This window comes from Erithacus rubecula (assembly GCF_903797595.1).
Source record: "Erithacus rubecula genome assembly, chromosome: 6".
Lineage (NCBI taxonomy): Eukaryota > Metazoa > Chordata > Aves > Passeriformes > Muscicapidae > Erithacus > Erithacus rubecula.
Window position 1 is genome coordinate 17,742,375 of NC_136688.1, and position 18,427 is coordinate 17,760,801.

At 36.1% G+C, this 18,427-nt stretch overlaps 1 protein-coding gene across 10 annotated transcripts in view; it reads left to right on the forward strand.

Moving 5' to 3' along the window:
- PPFIBP2 (PPFIA binding protein 2) overlaps positions 1–18,427 on the forward strand; it is an 86,910-nt gene that overhangs the window by 15,010 nt on the left and 53,473 nt on the right. For 9 of the 10 annotated variants that reach the window (XM_079310139.1, XM_079310141.1, XM_079310132.1 and 6 more), the window contains exons 2-3: positions 1,255–1,352; positions 12,899–13,113. In XM_079310139.1, coding sequence (XP_079166265.1) covers positions 1,289–1,352; positions 12,899–13,113 — 279 coding nt within the window. In that variant the 5' untranslated portion in view covers positions 1,255–1,288. The remainder of the gene's footprint in view (positions 1–1,254; positions 1,353–12,898; positions 13,114–18,427) is intronic. The other variant, XM_079310143.1, reaches the window with a different exon arrangement.

Consider the following 18,427-nt stretch of genomic DNA (forward strand, 5'->3'; position numbering starts at 1 on the left):
AAAATAATTTTGCTTTGATGGTGCAAATTTTCATTTTGATATTTGCTTCAATTCAAACCACTCAAATTGTTAGCACAAGTGATAAACACAAATTAGTGGCATTTCAGTCACATTGGAATAATAGACCTATTGCCTTTACACTTATATCCAACCTGATTTAATTAAGGATATTTCCATCCATTATCAGACAGGTGCCTTTTGTGATAGCTGCTAAAATCAAACCACAGCCATTCCAACTCTCTGCAAGGGAAGGCTGAATGCCAAAAGGGACTGAATTGCAGCTTTCATGGAGAAGAAATGAAAATACTGTGACCCTTTGTGGGCTTTGAGCTGTGTCAGAGCCCTGTGAGCCACATGCACAGGAGCCATCCCTGTTTTCCCTCTGTGTGGGCACAGCCATGGAGTGATGTGCAAAAAGGGATTTATTCCAGAGGGGGTTTTCTCACTGGCTCTGAAATGGGCTGCAGAAATTCTTCTCCCCTTTCAAATGTCATCAGCAGCTGCTGCCTGACTTGGAGTCCAGCAGCACCAACTCACAAGCAGAGACTCATTCTGGAAGGTTTTTCTGGCTTTTTGTGATCCCTAGAGTCAGGTGGTAACACGAATGTGTTTTTAACCCTGTTTAAAGTAGCAGCAGTCACTTCAGAGAACTCACACCTGGGATGTTTTGGTTATTTGAACAGAAAAAATTGGATTTCTAGTGTCATGAAAGAGGAGGTGGAAAGGTTGAATGGGGATATAGAAGGGAGGAGTAAAAACTGTGTAAGAATTGTCTTTACTATTTTTTTTTTTTTTTTTACAACAATCAAAATTAGAGTTTCTGCAGATTTCTGCTTATAGGCTGGACATGTTTTGCCTTGTGTCTTCATTCCTTCACTGAGCCTTAGTCAATCCTCTTTTTTCCCCATAGAGGAAAAAGCTGGAATGCACTCAACTTTGAACCCAGGAAAAACATTGTTAAGGAGCAGGAGAACCTCAGACTTCCAGTATTTGAAATGGTTTTGTTTTTTGTTTTTTTTTATTTTTATTTGCATTTAGCTGTTTTAGTAAAATCTCTTAAAAAAATTAATCAGCTCTCCTAAGTCATCTATCAAGAATAGGAACAGTTCTGTTCATTTTCTTGTTACTGGGCTGTATTTTTGCATCACTAGGCTGCACTACTGCAGCATGGCTTTTGTTCATAATGTGACAGTGAAATATATTTTGCCATCAGGCTATTTAGTGTAACACATATGGTTTATTCTGTCTTTTCAGCAGAGGGAGAGAAGATCTGAAGAATTCCTAAATAATGGCTTCTGATGCCAGTCACATGCTGGAAGCAGCTTTGGAGCAAATGGATGACATCATTGCAGGTACAACAATGCTTTATTTTACACTTTATTATCCTGAGATTTAACTATGTCTGGCTCACTTTTTAATAATTTCTCTCAATTCATCAAGTTCTCTGACATGCAGATTTCACTAGTAACACTCTGATTCAATAGCTGTGTGGGGAAAGTAAAATAAAGGAATTAAAGCAAGCCCTATAATTTCCCCTCAGACAGGTGGATATTGAAATAAGAGGGATTTACTTTGCTTTAATGCTCTATGGCAACTTAAACACATCCTCAGCCATGTGCTAATATTCTCTATTTCATATATTATTTTCTAATTTCTATGTGTCTTTACCAGAAATTTTCACCAAGTCTTCTGGCAAGCTGGATGATGTATAACTACATCAAACACATGCACATAAAGATGTAGAAAAATAGGTGTGTTCCATAAAAATATACCTGATTTTAATTATGCCTTGGGGTTTGTGCTCACACACTTTGAGCAGGAGCTCCTTAAAGGAGTGTCAGGGTAGGGCCATGATCTCATTTGTGCACAGTGGGAAAGAATTCACTAAAGCTTCAGAAATTTAAATAGTGGCACCCAAGCTGAGCCTCCTTCCCTGGTGGTGAAGACAATGACATCAGCCTCTTGCTGCTGCAGTTGTGCTGCTCCTTGTTCCTCTTCCTGCTCTTCTAGAAAAGATTTCTGTCCAGAGACTGACACAGGCATTTAAATGTCATAAATTGGAAATGGCTGTTCACACTGGTGGGAAAAACTCTAAACAAATGGGAAAAATCACACATATATTTCCCTGTCCTGAATGCCAAACCTTGTTCTAACAAGATTTTAACCACTGGAAGTTAATTGAGATTTTATTTTTTCACACCTAACAAAACAGATAAGAAAGCATTGAACTTCCCTCAGATGTACAAGGAGAGAAAAAGCACAGAAAATCCCAAACCATCATTCATAAACTGGGAAACTATAATACTTTTTAGCCTCTGCAGGCTTGGGATGCTCAGAAATCACCTGCACACAGGTGGAGCTCAGTGTCTCTCCTCTCCTCACCAATCACTTGTGGTTTGTTTTTCATGATATGGAAAGATACATTCATAATATGGGACAAATTATTAAATAGCAATATGACAACCTTAAGAAATTTTTTTTCTAAGTTTCATGCCAGAAAAAAATAATTGAAGCCAGAAGACAATTTTTTTTTTTTTTTTTTTCGTTGGTTGGTTGGTTGATATTCATATTCTTTTCCCTTCTCCTTTCTCAGGTTGTTTGTGCCATACCATTTCAGGGTTTAATCTTGATAAATAAGGAATTTAAATTGATAAATAAGGATTTCAAATGATGTCACTTTTACCCCCCATCACTTGGCTGTCCTGGTGGTGTAGAGCAGTGATGGAGATGTTGGGAGAATTATTCCCTGGAAATCAGTTGATCACTCTGTGCTGGTGACCCAGCTCCAAACTATAAAGATTCAGGCATTTATGATTCCTTTACTTAGGAAAAACTCAGTTGTCTGGAAGGGTTGTATAGCTTATATATTTATTTATTTATTTATTATTTTCCTTTGTAGGAATAGATAAACTTTTTTAAGACTGGATAAATCTGTTGTCATTCTCCTCTAGCCAATGTTCTGTGTGTTCCGGAACCATTTCTTGAATATTCTGGCATGACTGAAGGACCAAGTAGATCTGCTGGAGTCTGTTCTTGGATACAGTTATTATCCCAATTTGTCTGAAATGAGGAACAGAATGATTATTCAAGTTTGATTCTCCCTAATTCAATCCACTGATCTTCTGCATGCAGTTTGGGAAATCAGGAATGGTCTCTTGTCCTGTATGGTGAGACAAAAAATAAAGCATAAAACCCCTTAGAAAGGATGTTTGTAAGACTGTACTGAACAAACCAGGACTGACATTTCTTCAAATATCGAAAAAAATCATCTGTACAAATGTAGCTGCTCTTGTTAGAGCTGACAGAAAACGGCTAAAAATCAACTTTTAATAGCTTGTGCTATTTCAAAATTCACTGTGTCCAGATTCTGTGGACATTTCCAGGATTCAAAGGTTAAACTTCAGCACTGATGTAAGCTTAGGTAGCTGATAAAAAAGATATTTTCTTTTGCAATGAGGCCACACTCTTCTCTTGGCCTCAGAAACTTCATTTTAGGCACAAAATTAGCATTAATCCCATTTTGGAGAAGTCCAGAGATGTATATCTGCCATTGCTTAACTTTTGAAGTTTGAGTATAAATACATATATACACATACAAAACCAACATCCTCTCTGTAATCAGCCCTCATTTCTTTTGTTCACTTTATAATCATTAAAAAATTGTGGCCTTCTCCTTTAGGGTAAGAACTGGGTATATGCAAATATATTTTACAAAGAATTACACTATTGCAAATATATTAAAATATTACAAAACAAGGTATAATTATATAACATATAAAAATATAGCAGATACAAAATAAAATATTACAAATATATATATTACAAAGTATTACACTATTGCAAATACACAAAAAATATTACGAAACAATGTATAATTATATAATATATAAAAATATTGCAGATATATATCAAAATATTACCAATGTATATTAGAAAGTATTACAATATCACAAATATATAAAAATATTACAAAAATGTATAATTATAATATCTGATATATAAAAATATTGCAAATATATACTAAAATACTATGTATGTAAAAATTACAAATATATTAAAATATTTTTAATATTGAAATATTTAAAATGTATATTCTATATTATAATATAGAATATATATTAACATCTATTATATTATATCTACATATTCTAATATATATACAATCGGAAAGTATTTTCAGATTTGCACTTTCCAGTTCCAGAAGCCCTACCCCTTGCTCCAAGAGGTGCCATCTCTCCTGCACAATTCTGATTTATCCAAGCAAGGATCCCCACTGCAGCCTCGTTCCCTGAGCACCACAAACCCCATTAGTGCTCAGACTGCAGGAGGGGAGGGCTGAGAGGCAAGATTAACAAATTGGATTTCCCAGGGCCTGATCCAATTTGACAGATAGGTCAGTGCTCCCAAAGTCTCTCAGTACATCTGCTCTGATAACCCACCCTTATCAATTAGGCACTGAGTGATTGGCCTGATGTGGCTAAAACAGCAAAAAGGGCTAATGTGATTGTGATTGTCAGTGCACATCACTTGTCCATTAGCTGATTTTCTGCCCAAAAAGAGGATAAAGAGAGCCCCATGTATCACATCCAGCTGCTCATTCTTCATTTCAGTGCATGGCTTTGGCATTGCTCCCCTCTGAGCTTTAACTGAGTCATTGCTTCTCCTCTTATTCACATTGTACCCATTTATTAAAAGGTGTTTCCTCACAGGACTGTGATTTTTGGTTATTTTTCTTCTCAATGTATCATAACAAATTAACACACTTTTAATTTTACAGTTATTTATATCAAACTTCTCTCCATCATCAACTTGTAAATCCGTTATTTCCCTTTGTGATTAGTGACCATTAATTGTAAGGTCTAATCATCACCATGCTGCAGCTACAGAGTCTCTTCAAGCCACCAGTGTAATTACTGAGATTCCAGTATTATGGAACATATATATAGAATATATATATATATATGGAATATATTTATGGAATATACATGGAAAAATAACCAGAGCTCCTGCAATTATTGCTCACTGGAAAATAATGAGCAAGTTAAATGTGTTATCACATGGGTCTGGACTGATATTTGAGTGTTGGCACAGAAAGATTTAGAAATAAATGCAATTAAAAAGTTGCCCAAGGAGTATTCATGTTTGAATTCCCTTCTCCTGAGCTGGCAGAATGTTGGTGTTCATTTCATGGTTTTGGAAACCCAACCAATTTCTCACAGCCTTGCTGGAAAGGGGATCTCCAGAGGAAATTAAGAGATAAACAGGCCTTTAGTTCAACTTTAATATATTTTCCTCATGGGATTTACCAGTCAGAATTTGAAGGAGGACCTGTTTGTGGGGATTATTAAATCACCTGTAATTAATGATTAGAAATTGGATTCCAAACAAAAAAAGAATGCTGACACTCACTCAAACTCCTTTAAATGGACTTTAGGCTCTGTGGAATAAAGTTTCCTATTCAAGGCTCACAATACTTTCAAATTCAAAGTTTGGGTTTTATATTTATATAACTTTATAATTATAATAGGAGTCTTTATAGAATTTCACTTCAGAGCACTGAACTGACTGTATTTAAAATAATGATGAGCAAAACAGGACAATTTAAATCCTTAGCAATTTCCCTCATTGTGGATCACAGTAAGTGGACAACAACAGCTGCAGTGGTTTTTTTTTTTGCATTTTTCTAAATAAATTGCAATTGTGTTAAAAGGCTTTGCTTCAGTTATGATTAGTGCATTTCCTTTTGATTTCCTGTTATTTTTCAGTCAATGATTTGGGCTATTTTTTCTGAACAAAAGAAACAATATGTCTGGAGCACTTGTTCATCTTATTTCTGCTATGCATTAAGTAATTTGGGAGCATTTGTGAAGTTACAATATTGTGGCTTTTTTGACCATTAACTAGAGTTTGTTTTTGCATTGATCTTATAGCAACAGAGATATGAAAAAGGAAATTACATAGAAAATTGCTTGAAATGAGGTCTTTGATAGAGGAATACATAAATTCCTGTCCTAACTGTTCTAGAAAATTACATGAATGATGAGGACTTGGGGGGGAAGGGAAAGATAAAAAATTGTGTGTGACCTCTAAACATCCCGGATATTAAAGGAGGAAATATAAAAGCTTAACACAATATTTACAGTTTATAACACTTAAAACTTGTTTAAGGTGCTGACATTTATCTTCAGATACTTTTATTCAGAAAAGCTGATTAGTTAATTCCTCAAATATCAAGAATAACCAAATTATAGCAATTAGAAATATTTTAAATATTTAAAAATAGAGCAGTTCATTGCTTTTCTATTTGCCCAATTCATCATTTTTCATTTCAGCTCTCTGTGGCCTTGCTTTTAATTTTGTTAACAGCTTCTGAAACAAAAGTACACACTTGAATCACCCTTACAGCCATTTGTTGGTATAATCAGCTATTTATTAAGGTTATACACATGCTGTAGCCTTCAGATTAAAACCTTCTATAAGTGTCCAGGTGCATTTCTGATCTGTGTTTTAAAAGTATTTGTAAATCAGGGCACCTTGCATGAATGTGCAGAACTCACAGAGCTGGCAGCACTGAGAGCATCTTTCCTGTAAATACTTATTTATCATCTAAAAAATCATGTGTTTGAAATTGTTTGCTGTGAGGCAAAGTGCTCCTTTGAAGGTCCAGCTCAAACTGATTTATGGATTAGTTTGGTCTTTGACTTCCCTTGCAAGTGTTCCTGCTGCTCCAGCAAAACAACAAAGTTAAAAGTTTTCTTGAAAATGGGAGCTAAAACTAACTCAAAATGGAAAAACACTTTATATATGCTACTTTAAATTCCTTATTTCTGATGAGAGATAGGTGGGGTTTTTTTAGTGTAAAACAGCAAAAATACTGTGGTGTCCTAGACACCTACACCAGCTTACCAAACTGCAGCAGTGCTTTGCATTTATACCAAATAAACTCCACTCATCACCCCTGTTTGTGCTGAGTTTTGAGGAAAGGCTGAAAAGAAACAGGAACCCAAAGAGCTGCAGATCCAGCATGTGACAAAGTTAAACCATGGTGGCCAAAATCCCAGGGGATTGAAAATCTGAGACACAAAGGTCCCTGTGTAGTTTGGATGATGTGATCTGTTTTTCAGTACATGAGTGAGTCACTTGTTTAACAGGCCAGTGAACAGATTGCTGGGATTTGAATTTAAAGAAGTCTGATATCACTAAATTCAAAATTGTGTCTTGTCCACTTCTTACTTTAATCTAGTGAAACTGATTTGATTTGATAGTCTTTTTAAAAATGAAAATTGTAATCTTAATAAAATTTTCCTTCATTTCCTCACAAACTGAATGCTCTTACTACTGCCTATTACAAACTATTACAGATTTTGTGCTAAAAATACAGTTTTACTTAGACTAGTGGTTTTCATTGGCCCAAAATACACTCCTTTTTTTGTGTAATTAAAAAAAAAAAAAAAAAAAGAGAGAGAAAATTCTTGCAATTTTAATTCTTTAATGAATGGGTTGGTCCTGTTCTCCCTGTGCAATGGAGACTCACAGCTCATAATCCATTCTCCTTTTTTTTTTTTTTTTACCAGGCTGCTTAGCTTGTGTTTCTGGATAGCAGAGACTATTTTGATTTTTGTTGTAGCTGTTTGTGTAAAGTGCTGCACATCACAGCTCAGCTTCTAGAGGCAGATAGGAAAGAAGCCTGAGTAATCACACCTATAATTTGCATAAGAAATTATAGCCAGTTCTTGGAAATTGTCTCAAAGATTCCACGTGTGATTGTGGGCAGAGCTCAGGTGAAAATCATCAACCTCTCATCTGAATGCGGTCATTAACATTTCCAGGCTAAAATTTTTTCCTAGGGCTTCTTGCTAATCCAGCTTAATAGTTGCTTTTCCCCCCTGTAGTTAAAGATCTAAAAGCAGAGGTTTGGGGAGAAGTTAATGGGAGCTGTGATTCCAAACACACAGTTTGTGATGAGTGCAGTGTGAAAGGGCTGTGGGAGCTCCCTCCTCTCTCATTCTGCAGGAGGCTGAGCAGCCAGGAGGATCAGACCTGTCCTGTCCAGCCCTTGCTCCTGCTTAGCATAAATTCACATTTTCAAGGCTGCCTTCATGAGAAAAAGAAAGCTGGGCTTCGAAGGAAAATTGAAATTTGTAGTCTCGGAGGAGAGAGGAAGAGCTTGGACAGCCCATATGCTCACTGGGTGAAAATCCAGGTAAAAAATCCAGGTTAAAATGTTTTCTCTAGCAGTGGAATGATTGACTGAAGGCCAAAGGAAATGTATTTTTATAACTTTATTCTAACCACTGTTGGTCAGATGTCAGAATTGTTACTCCTGAACAGCTCAGCTTTATAGAAAGTAAATGTGGTTTTTTTGTGTTTCTTGTGGTGGTTTTGTTGTTTTTTGCTGGTTTCTGATCTATAGGAACCAGCAGTCTTAGGAAAATCTCTTTTTAACCACTGATGGTTGGGCTGTGCATTAATTGGAATTTTTTTTTTTTTTTTAAACTCAGCCAGTTTGAGAGTGAAAAAGTTAAGATGAACAGGATGAATGCTGGAAGTTAGGATGCAAGAGAGAGATGATAAATGCATTCAACACAGGCTCAGGAGAGGGGATTTTCAAACTGACCTTTCTTTTTTTTTGCCTCTTTCTTTACTTGTATTTAGTAATTTTTTTTTTTTTTTTTTTGCAAGCTACTGGCAGTGCTATTTTCTGAATAGGTTATGTATTTGCCCAAAAGGAATGTTTCTTTGAAGCCACTCTGCTAATAGCAAGGGACTCTGAGAGAAAAATGCCCCAGTACAGTCAGGGTGTAAGAAATGTGTAACTTAAAAGTTGTTGTGCTTGTTTAATTACTTATTTTATTATTTCTGCCTGTATATAATGTGCAGCTGCCTTTAACCTCCTCTCCTCATTTTCTGTTTGGGTAGGCCAGGAGTGAGCTACTTGGAATGTCTTGGTTCCAACACTTTTTCTCTCTTTATTTCTTTTTTTTTCTTTATTTCTTTCTTTCCTTCTTGCTCTTCTAAAGTGAACATTCATGATGAATAATGGTGTTGGGTATTAGATAAACATCATGACAAAAGATTCCCCTGGGTCCTGTTTACCCCTGGAAAAAGAAGTGAGGTCCAGGAGGATTGTGACTTTCTCAAAAAAAAAAAAAAAAAAAAAAAAAAAAGAGTCCTTTTGCAAGAGTTCAAAACTGCACTCATTTTTTCCTGAGTATTGTTAAAATTCTGATTTTTGAACTGCATTCTTCCCCTCTTCAGTTATCTGTAAAAAAGCTACACATAAAGGGCTGTTAAAAATAGAGAATGCTGGTAACAAATAATGTTATGTGGCATCTTTATTTCCATTAATCTGCAAGAATATCCAAATTCTTGCTGTCTGGTGCTAAAACTTTGCAGCACAATGATGCTAGGGTTTAAAGCAATGCAAGAAAGAATTTAAATTTAAAATTTAAAGAAATACAATTATTTACTCCTCCACACCTCTGTTTTCCAGGGTGTGTTCTTGTCCCTCTGGTGAGCAGTGCAATCCTACTTAACATGAAACTACAGGGAAGGCAAATAAGAGAAGCAAGCCTGTGATTCATTTGAATTTTAGCAGTAAATCAGGAAGTTTTCTGAATTGAAATGCTGACTTGGGCTCTGTATTTCTGCATTTCTGTGCTTATTAAAAAGTGCATTATTTGCTGCATTCCAAGTAGTTCTCCATTTTCCCCTTGCAGCCAGGAGAATAAAAGGTGCCACATTAACAATCCATAGCAAAGCAGCTTTAAGGAAATTTAAAATTTTACAAAATGTGAGGATGCTCAGAATTCTGCCAGTCTGATCTGCCAGTTGGAGAACCTGGGATAACTCAAGGATGCTTATGGAGCTTGCCCAGTCTCAAGAAATCACAGAATTCCTGCCTGTGCTCCAGCACTTCCGAAATTTTATCCTTTATAGATTAGTTTCTTAAAGATGACAGTCCATGTGTATGCAAATGTTGTTTTCTCTGGTGTGTTCTTAGAGGCAAATCAAATCAAGACATGATGAAATGTGTGAATATGATATATATCCTTTTGGTTTTCCCCATTCCATAAATATTTTTAATTACCAGTTTAATGAAGTGGTAGCCAACAGAGCTGATTATGGAAAAGCTTTGAATCCTGATTTTCTACAGTGAAAAGTTCTGGATAAGCAAAAAGGAAAACAGTGGCATGGAGCTTCCCAAAAGAGTGAGAAATGGCACAATAACCAAGGAATCAATGCTACTTGAGAAGTCAGTGTCATGTATCAGCTTGTGTGTGCATCTCAGAATTGAGGAATAAACCACTGGCTGAATGAAAAAAGTGTCATTGGTTATATGATCCAAATGGCTCTTTTGCAATTTGGAAATCTGCTATTTTTAGTATATTAATATAATATATTAGCATGGTATATTTTAGTAATATTTCTGCTTTTATTAATCTCCACTAGGAGATACATAAACAGAAACAAGCTGGCCTGAAAGCACAGAAATACAGAAGAAATACAGAAATATCATTTATAGGGAATACAAGTCCTGCAAAGCAGCCAGCTGATCCTCCCCTGGAAGGGAAATAATTCAGGAAGCCAAGGTTGATTTACAGAGGGAGGCTGTCTCATGTGGCAACCTTTGGGGCACAGGAAATTGAAGAAACTTTATCTTGGACCTGGTCTTAGCCAGAAATTAAGATGAGATCTTGCACTTGAGGTATTAAAATAAACTCAGAGGCAGTGGAAGTCAGCAGCTCAAGTGGAATATTCTGTCTGAAAAGAGATTAAGGAAACATAAAATGCTCCAGTCATTAAAACAACTGTTGCTTTACCAAAATAAAAAAAAAAAGAAAAATCATACCACAGAACCCTGCAAGATTTCTAGGGAGGGCTTTTTATCATTTAAAATAGTGGGGGGAAAAAAACCCAAACCCCACAACAATTGTATGGTAGAATTCAAGCCACATGAAAGTCTCCTTTGGATCATTGAAAGAGTTTTTGAAGAAAAACTGGTTTATAATATTTAAATTTTCCCAAAATATTCCCAAAATGAACCATTCAATAAACGAGAAATCAAGTATGGTCTTTGTTCAAAAAATGGTTGACATGGGTGATAATATTAGCATTAAATGAAAAATTAAGCTATTTTAGGTGCAGGAGTTATTTCTGTGTATCAGGCTACATGTAAAATGAAACACTGGGTTCAAACACAGTTTGCAAGGCCCAGATGATGATAAATGACCACAGCAGGCAAAGTAATACTGATTATTCAAGCTTAGTGTGCATTCAAGGAGAAAATCTGAATTCTTTATACATTTGGACATGACATTAGATGCATCTGCTCATGGGAAAAATAAAGTTAGCAGATCATTTTCAAACATGTGAACTGTGCTAAACACAGGAGTAAAAATAATAACAGCAAGGAGATTGTTAAAATCCCCTTGTGTACATCATTTATGTAGTCTTCTAGTGAATGCTGTGTGGAGCCAGTACAATGAGAATGATCAAAAACCTAAAAAAAATCTCTAATTAAGTCAAATGGGAAGGGAAATTGTGATTATTTATGCCAGAGAAAACATGAATGAAGACATGTGTACAATCTGTTATGTACACAAGGCAGTGAATTGCAGATAAAAACTTTTAAAAGTAGAATAAATAGTTTTCTACCATATTAAATGAAATCAAGGTGTGAAACTCAGGACTTAGAAAAAAGAGAATTTATTTTAGTGTGCATCTCATTGAAATATGCAGAGTACTAAGACAAGAAGTTTTGGAGATATTAGAATTTGTCTTATTTATAATTCTTCCATAAGTGAGTTATGGGTTATTTGTTGAGGAAAAAAAAATTGGTGTTGGATGACTGGAGACAGTACAATTTACAGAACTTTTTATAATTTACAGAGCTAGAAAAGTTTCATTTGCCATTTTTATTGCTAACTTCTGTGGTGTTGCTCTCTGTGGGAGAGTTCTAAACCTGCTCATGGTCATTTATATTTTTTCTAGATCTGGTACCTTGATCTGTTTTGATCCCAGTTTCTTGTCAAAGAGCTGAATCTTTCTTGCATTGCTTGGCAGAATGCTGTGTGGGAACTTTTTGTGATGTAGCTGAGAAGTTAGTGACATCTCATGGTAACTGTGGAAAATTACAGGTGATTTGGGATCAGCTTGGGGGTTTATCATTTGGGCATTGCAAATGTGATTTAAGTAAAAAAAAAAAAAAATTATATGCGTGTACACACCTCTTGCATTTAATTCTCCAGATTTCATGGTTTATCTAGATACTAATTCAGGTATTTCTAAGCCTGAAATGAAGGTTTTCATAGAGTGAGACCTGTTGTGTGCCTTGTGTTAATAATTTTACATGTCCAAAGCAATTATATGACATTGTGGTCTCTCCTCATATTTTTTGGTTTTAGGGACAAAGTCAGCCGCAGAGTATTTAATTCTCCAGATTTCATGGTTTATCTAGAGACTAATTAAAGTATTTCTAAGCCTGAAATGAAAGTTTTCAGCCTAGAGTGAGACCTGTCAGTATGGAACCCTAATACTGTTCTGTGAATTGTGTTATTAATTTTCCACCTAGAAAGGAATTGTGTGACATTGTGGTGTCTCTCTTTTTTTTTTTTTTTTTTTTTTTTTTTTGGGGGGGGGGGGGGTGGGTTTGTTTGTTTGGTTTTTTTTGGGTTTTTTTGTTTTAGGCACAAAGTCAGCCACAGAGTATTTAATTCTCCAGATTTCATGATTTATCTAGAGACTAATTCAGCTGAAATGAAGATTTTCAGCCTAGACTGGAACCTGTCAGTATGAAATCCAAATACTCTTCTGTGCATTGTGTTATTAATTTTCCACCTACAAAGCAATTATATGACATGGTGGTCTCTTTTTTTTTTTTTTTGTTTTGTTTTAGGCACAAAGTCAGCTGCAGAGTATGCTAATGGTGGTTATGATCTCGTCTCACCAGCTCCATCAGTGTACCTGGGCACATTCCAGATTTTGCACCTCCTGGAAGATCTGAAGATGGCCCTGGAGATGCTGGAGGATCCCCAGGAGAAAGAAGCACTGAGGAACCAAATCCCAGGGGCCACAGCAGTGTGCCTGAGAGAGTGGTTTGAGGAGAACCTGGTGAGTTCTGATTTCAGCTTTCCCATTTGCTCTGCAAACTGGGTTGGGGTCAAGTATTTTCATATTGTTTTTATAATAAATATTAAATTCTTACATTAGAATAATGCAATTAATAGGAATTTTATAATATAATTTATGTAATATATAATTAATATCATATTAACTATAGCATTAGAGTATCTATTATAGTATATTACATTATATTGCATTATATATAATATATTTAATTATATATTATATGCTAATTACCATATTATAATTAATATAATATTAATTATTATATTATTTTTAATAATACTTGAAATCTGCATGCTTAGAGGACTGCAGGGGGTGGTGAGCAATAACAGCTGAGGATATCACTTCTGTATGTGCTGATTTCTGAAGCAATGCAGATATAGGAGAAGGAGAAGTTAATAAAAGACCTTATTTTGTAGTTTGGGGAAAGAAGAGATAGTAAAAATTAATTACAAAAAAAAAGTTGCCTTTTCTGGACTTTTAAATTTTTTTTTTTTAATTTTCTTTCCTGTATTTCACTCTTTTCTGGAGATAGCAAATTTTTTATAATTATTATTTATTATAATTTTTATATTATTAATAATTAATTTATTTTATAATATTATAGTAAATATTTATTTATTTACAATACTTCCAACGTTGTTGGAAGGATGGCTGCTTTTGTTTGGACTTGCCAACTGCTGGTTCCCTGGAATTTTCACAGAGTGCAGGTCTGGGGCTGGAAAATCCTGTTTGGGCCCACATGAGAGAAAGGAATGAGAATTTGGTGCCAATTTTGAAAGCTGAAGATATAGGCAACATTTAATTTGCAATATTAGATTTTGGATTTAGATACCCTTAGGCCAGCTCTTAGCAAATGCTTGCCTCAACAGAAATTTTAATGATTTTTCTAATCTTTATGGCAGCTAAGAGATTAATTTAGTGTATAAAAGGCAAATTAAAATTGGACCTGTATCAAGAGCAGTGCTCATTTGATAAATCATTTGGTCAATCTGGATTCAGGACCAAAAAACCAGGGAAAATTGTGGTTTGGGATATCTCCAGTGCTGCACGTAGAGATGACTGGATTTAAAATATTTTGCACTTCTCTGCATCAAAGGAGGGTAGGTGACTGTGATTTGAAAATGGATCATAATCTTATGTATTTGAAGACCTTTTTTATGCTTTTTAAATGCAAATAACTTGCAAGCATGCATATAATTTCTGTGGAAGAAATCTGATAAAATTCAGCTTATTTGAAAGAAATGGAATCTGTGTTTCATAGTTGTGTCCTGTGCTGAAATTTCCTTCATTCCAGCCCAGAGCTATGAAACATGACCCTTAATGTGTGTCATGTGCCAGGGTAGCTGGGACAGTGATCTCTGCAGGATGAGAACTCTGCATCTCAGTGAATCCATTCACCCTGGAGGGGAAAAAAGTTTAGATATCATTACTCTATGAAATGCTGGGATATCTTTAACAAAACCCCCCTCAGATTGTGCATTTTCCCCAAGGAATGTGCTCCAAAGTGTCTTTTTTAAACATTCTATCTCAAGTGTGGGCTAATAACTGAGCACAGAGACTTGGAGTTTATTTTAATTGTAATATTCACCTGAAATGTTACATAAAGCATTGTTTGATGTCAGTAGCAGTAACTGAATTGCAGCAGATTTTGTCTGTGAAATGTGTGTGTGCCACGGTGGATGGTGAACTGATTCCTTGGAGATTTTATTGTTTAGAGCTGCTACAGGTTAAATAGCAGCTGTAAATGGAGAGGGGTTTTCTTTTGTGGGTGATGAATTCCACATCTGTTTATTTTGGGGGGTCCATGCACCTTCCTTTGAAGCTGGACATGTCACTGGATAGCTCCAGGGACTGCAGCAATGGCTTTGTTTATAACATTTTACCAAAAAAATACCCCCAACTTACCCTGGTTAGGCACACACAAAAAGCCACTTCATATTTTTAAAAGCAGATGAGTATGCTCCTTTCAAGAAATGTGTGTATTCTCCTTCACTTCAGCCTGTGGTTGAAAATTGTATTAAGAATCATTTCAGCTGCCATGGTTAATCAAGAATCCAAGCAATGTGTACAAAATAATGGAAATAATTTGAATGTGTGCTTTGCCACTGCCCTGTGTTGCTTTGCTGGGAAGCCACAGAAAGGGAAGCCAGGAGGAAGGCTGGAGGCTCAATCCTGCTGGAGGGTCTCAAATTTGGGTTTGAGCAAACTGAAAATAAAAATCCCAATGATTGTGTGCTCCTGGTGTGCCCTGCATTGGCAACCTCCATCTCCTGCTGCAGCCCTGAGAGCTCTCTTAGCAGGCATGAAATATCACCAAGTGATGCTTATGATTTATTTTATTTTGGTTTTTTTTGTTTTTTTCTTAACCAGTGACCATTTTGATATTCTTTGCCCCATCTGCTCTAGGTGTGAATACCAAAGTTGTGGGGAAATTTAGATATGGCTGGAATAGGAAAACTTGAAGCATCGTGTTTCAAACTTGATATTATCTTCCCTATTAACTCTTTTGAGAACAGCTGCTAAATTTCTTTTTCCTATGGAGCCATTGGTGATTTGGTGCTTCCTCTAAGATTGAGGCACAGCATCTGTTGAACTAAAGGTGTTCTTTTGGAAAACCCAATTTTTTTTTTTGTTTGTTTCTGTGGTCTGGGCTCTCTGAACAATTCAGGCTCCTGAGTTTACAGAATTAACTGGGCACAGCAACTGTGCTTTGAGATGGATGAAACAGGTTTGGCAAAGTTACCACTGAATTTAGAAAGATTCTGTCTCACACAGAATGAGGATTTTAAATTGTAAAAAACTTTTGACAAAGCTAAAACCGAAGGAAAAAAATTAGACATAAACTTTTAACTACTTCAGAATTGCATTAAAAACTTATGCCTTGAAAAGAACTGTTTTAAATGGCTTTATGATTGTAAATTCTTTGGCCTTAAAAACATCATGAAGTCCTAGGGATTATCTGGAAGAGCTCATACAAAACAAATTTGTGGGTAGTTCCAATGTTTCTTGTTAAATATTTCATTATTGGCAGCGACCACCTGACCTATCACTAAGCAGACAGTAATTTCAGCATTAAAAATTAACTGCTGCAGTGGCAATTTGGCTTTGTGATTCTACAAGAGAATGTATTGAGTTACATAACTCTAAATGAATTTCCCCACTGCTCATTCTGGGTTTCATTCTATTCACTTTTTTCCAGTGAAGATGAACACTTGTGCTCTTACAATGGACCTTAAGCCTCATTTTCGGGATTGCAAAACATGATCTTCCTCCTAGAGGAACACTTATATTTAAAATAATGTAATTTAAGGCTCCATCATGCAGCCTTAAAATGCCAGTTCTTGAAAACTCATTAGTATTTTTCTGATTATTCAAGGGTTTTTGAAATCTTGACTCTGAAAATCTTTATAAATATCCTCAATTTGAGGAAAGGGAGAGAAGAGCAGAAGAAATAGTAGAGACAATTTTTAATAGAATGTGATTTGTCTTATGATATGTGCGTTCTTAGTTTCTTCTGAAGATCTGTTCTTTAGTGGTAAAACCAGAGACTTTTCAGCAGAAAAAAGGACAAATTCCTTACAGTCTTGGTTGCTATTCACTCATAATTAATGCTCAAAAGAGTTTGTTTCCACTGAGGGTTAAAATTAAAGAATATTTTTCCCCAATATCTTCACAAAGACCTGCATGAAAACAGTAAAGCCCAGCTCAGAATTCTTGATGGAGCTTGTGAAGTCACTTCAAAGTTTTATTTTAAGCATGTGTTAAAGTGCTCTGCTGAAACCTAATCACTGGCCTCTCTATTTCACTTTTGTCCAAGATTCATTTCACAGAGTCCAGAAGAGAGGCAGAAAATGGCTGAGTCCAGGGCACTTCCATGCACTTGAAAACACTCTTTTATAAAAGCATCAATGGCATTTTTTCAGTACAGCTGGGTGGGAAGGGGATGTATTCTGAGCAGCAGCAGTTAAAAATCTGGGTTTATCTGCTGCTGGATCTGACTGTGCTGATGGAGATATTTATATTTATAGCTGCATTCCCCTCTGCCAGGGGATATTAACACGTTAGATTGGAAAAGGAGCAGCATGGACAGTGCAGAAAAGCAGACATCTCACAGGGATTCGTGGTTATTTTTGCCAGCTTGAAGCATTAGATGTGTTCTGCTTTCTGAGAAGGTTGGATGTTGAATATCCCAGTTTTGCACAGTGCTCCAGCTCCTTTTTGGTGAAATGATGATGCAAGGAAGGCTTGAGCTGGAAAATCTGGTCCTCTCAGAGCTCCCCAAGTGTTACAGAGCCAGCAGAGAGGTGCCCTCTGTGTGTTCAGCTATTTATGAATATCAGAGAATTCCTTGGAGACACTGGAACTGCTGCTCTACAGAGCTTTCCTAGACATGGAACTCTCCTAAACTAGGATAATTTTTGCAGTTTTCTGTGCTTGCTTTGTGTAGGAACCAAGCCCATCACCTCTGACTGCAGCACCTCTCAGAAGCAGGAAAGCCTCCTCTCTGTGAACAACTAATAGAAGTTTACAAGTTTTGCACTGCATAGGGCTGATTTTAGAGCTCTTTCTGAAAATGTCATTTTCTTTCCCCCTTGTAATGGTCAGTAATATTTAACAGAGTCACCATGAGCTACAGTGCTTAAACAGGATGGAGTTATGGGCTGAGGCTTGGAGTCCTTGTGGAAGACGGGTGACATTCCTGCTGGAACACCAGGAATTATTCCATGTATTTCATGGAACTTTTCCCAGATTTCACGGAGCTCTACTCCTACATATGAAGTTTACCCTGGTGCTGTCAGTGGAATACTCTGTAGGAAGCCATGATTTTGTACAGAAATTGCATGTTATCCTTCACAAATGTCATTTATTCAGTTCCATCTGTACAATTCTCCTTCAGCTTTTGGCTTCAGTGCCTTCCTCTGCCCTAAGTGGCTTATATGGGATATAATGGGATATAGTGGGATATTTCCCACTAGTTCATCATTCCTTTTGTGTCTGATGCTGTGCATGGAGCCCCTTTTCCATCTCACCTTCTGACCCCCCCACTAGAGTCTCCAGCTGCATTGCTTTCCACAGATTTAAATGTTATACACTGCACTCATTTAACAAGCATTAGTGCATAAATGTGTTTTTCAAGCAGACCTGCAGGAACCATTGGAAAATGTTTTCCATAAAGTAATTAACAGAGAGATTGGTAAGAGATAATTGTTTCCTTAAACAATGGTGCTGACAGAAAAGGGGTAGAGGTCATGTAGAGAAACTGGAGGCAAAATTTACTTTTAAAAGGTCCCTGTAT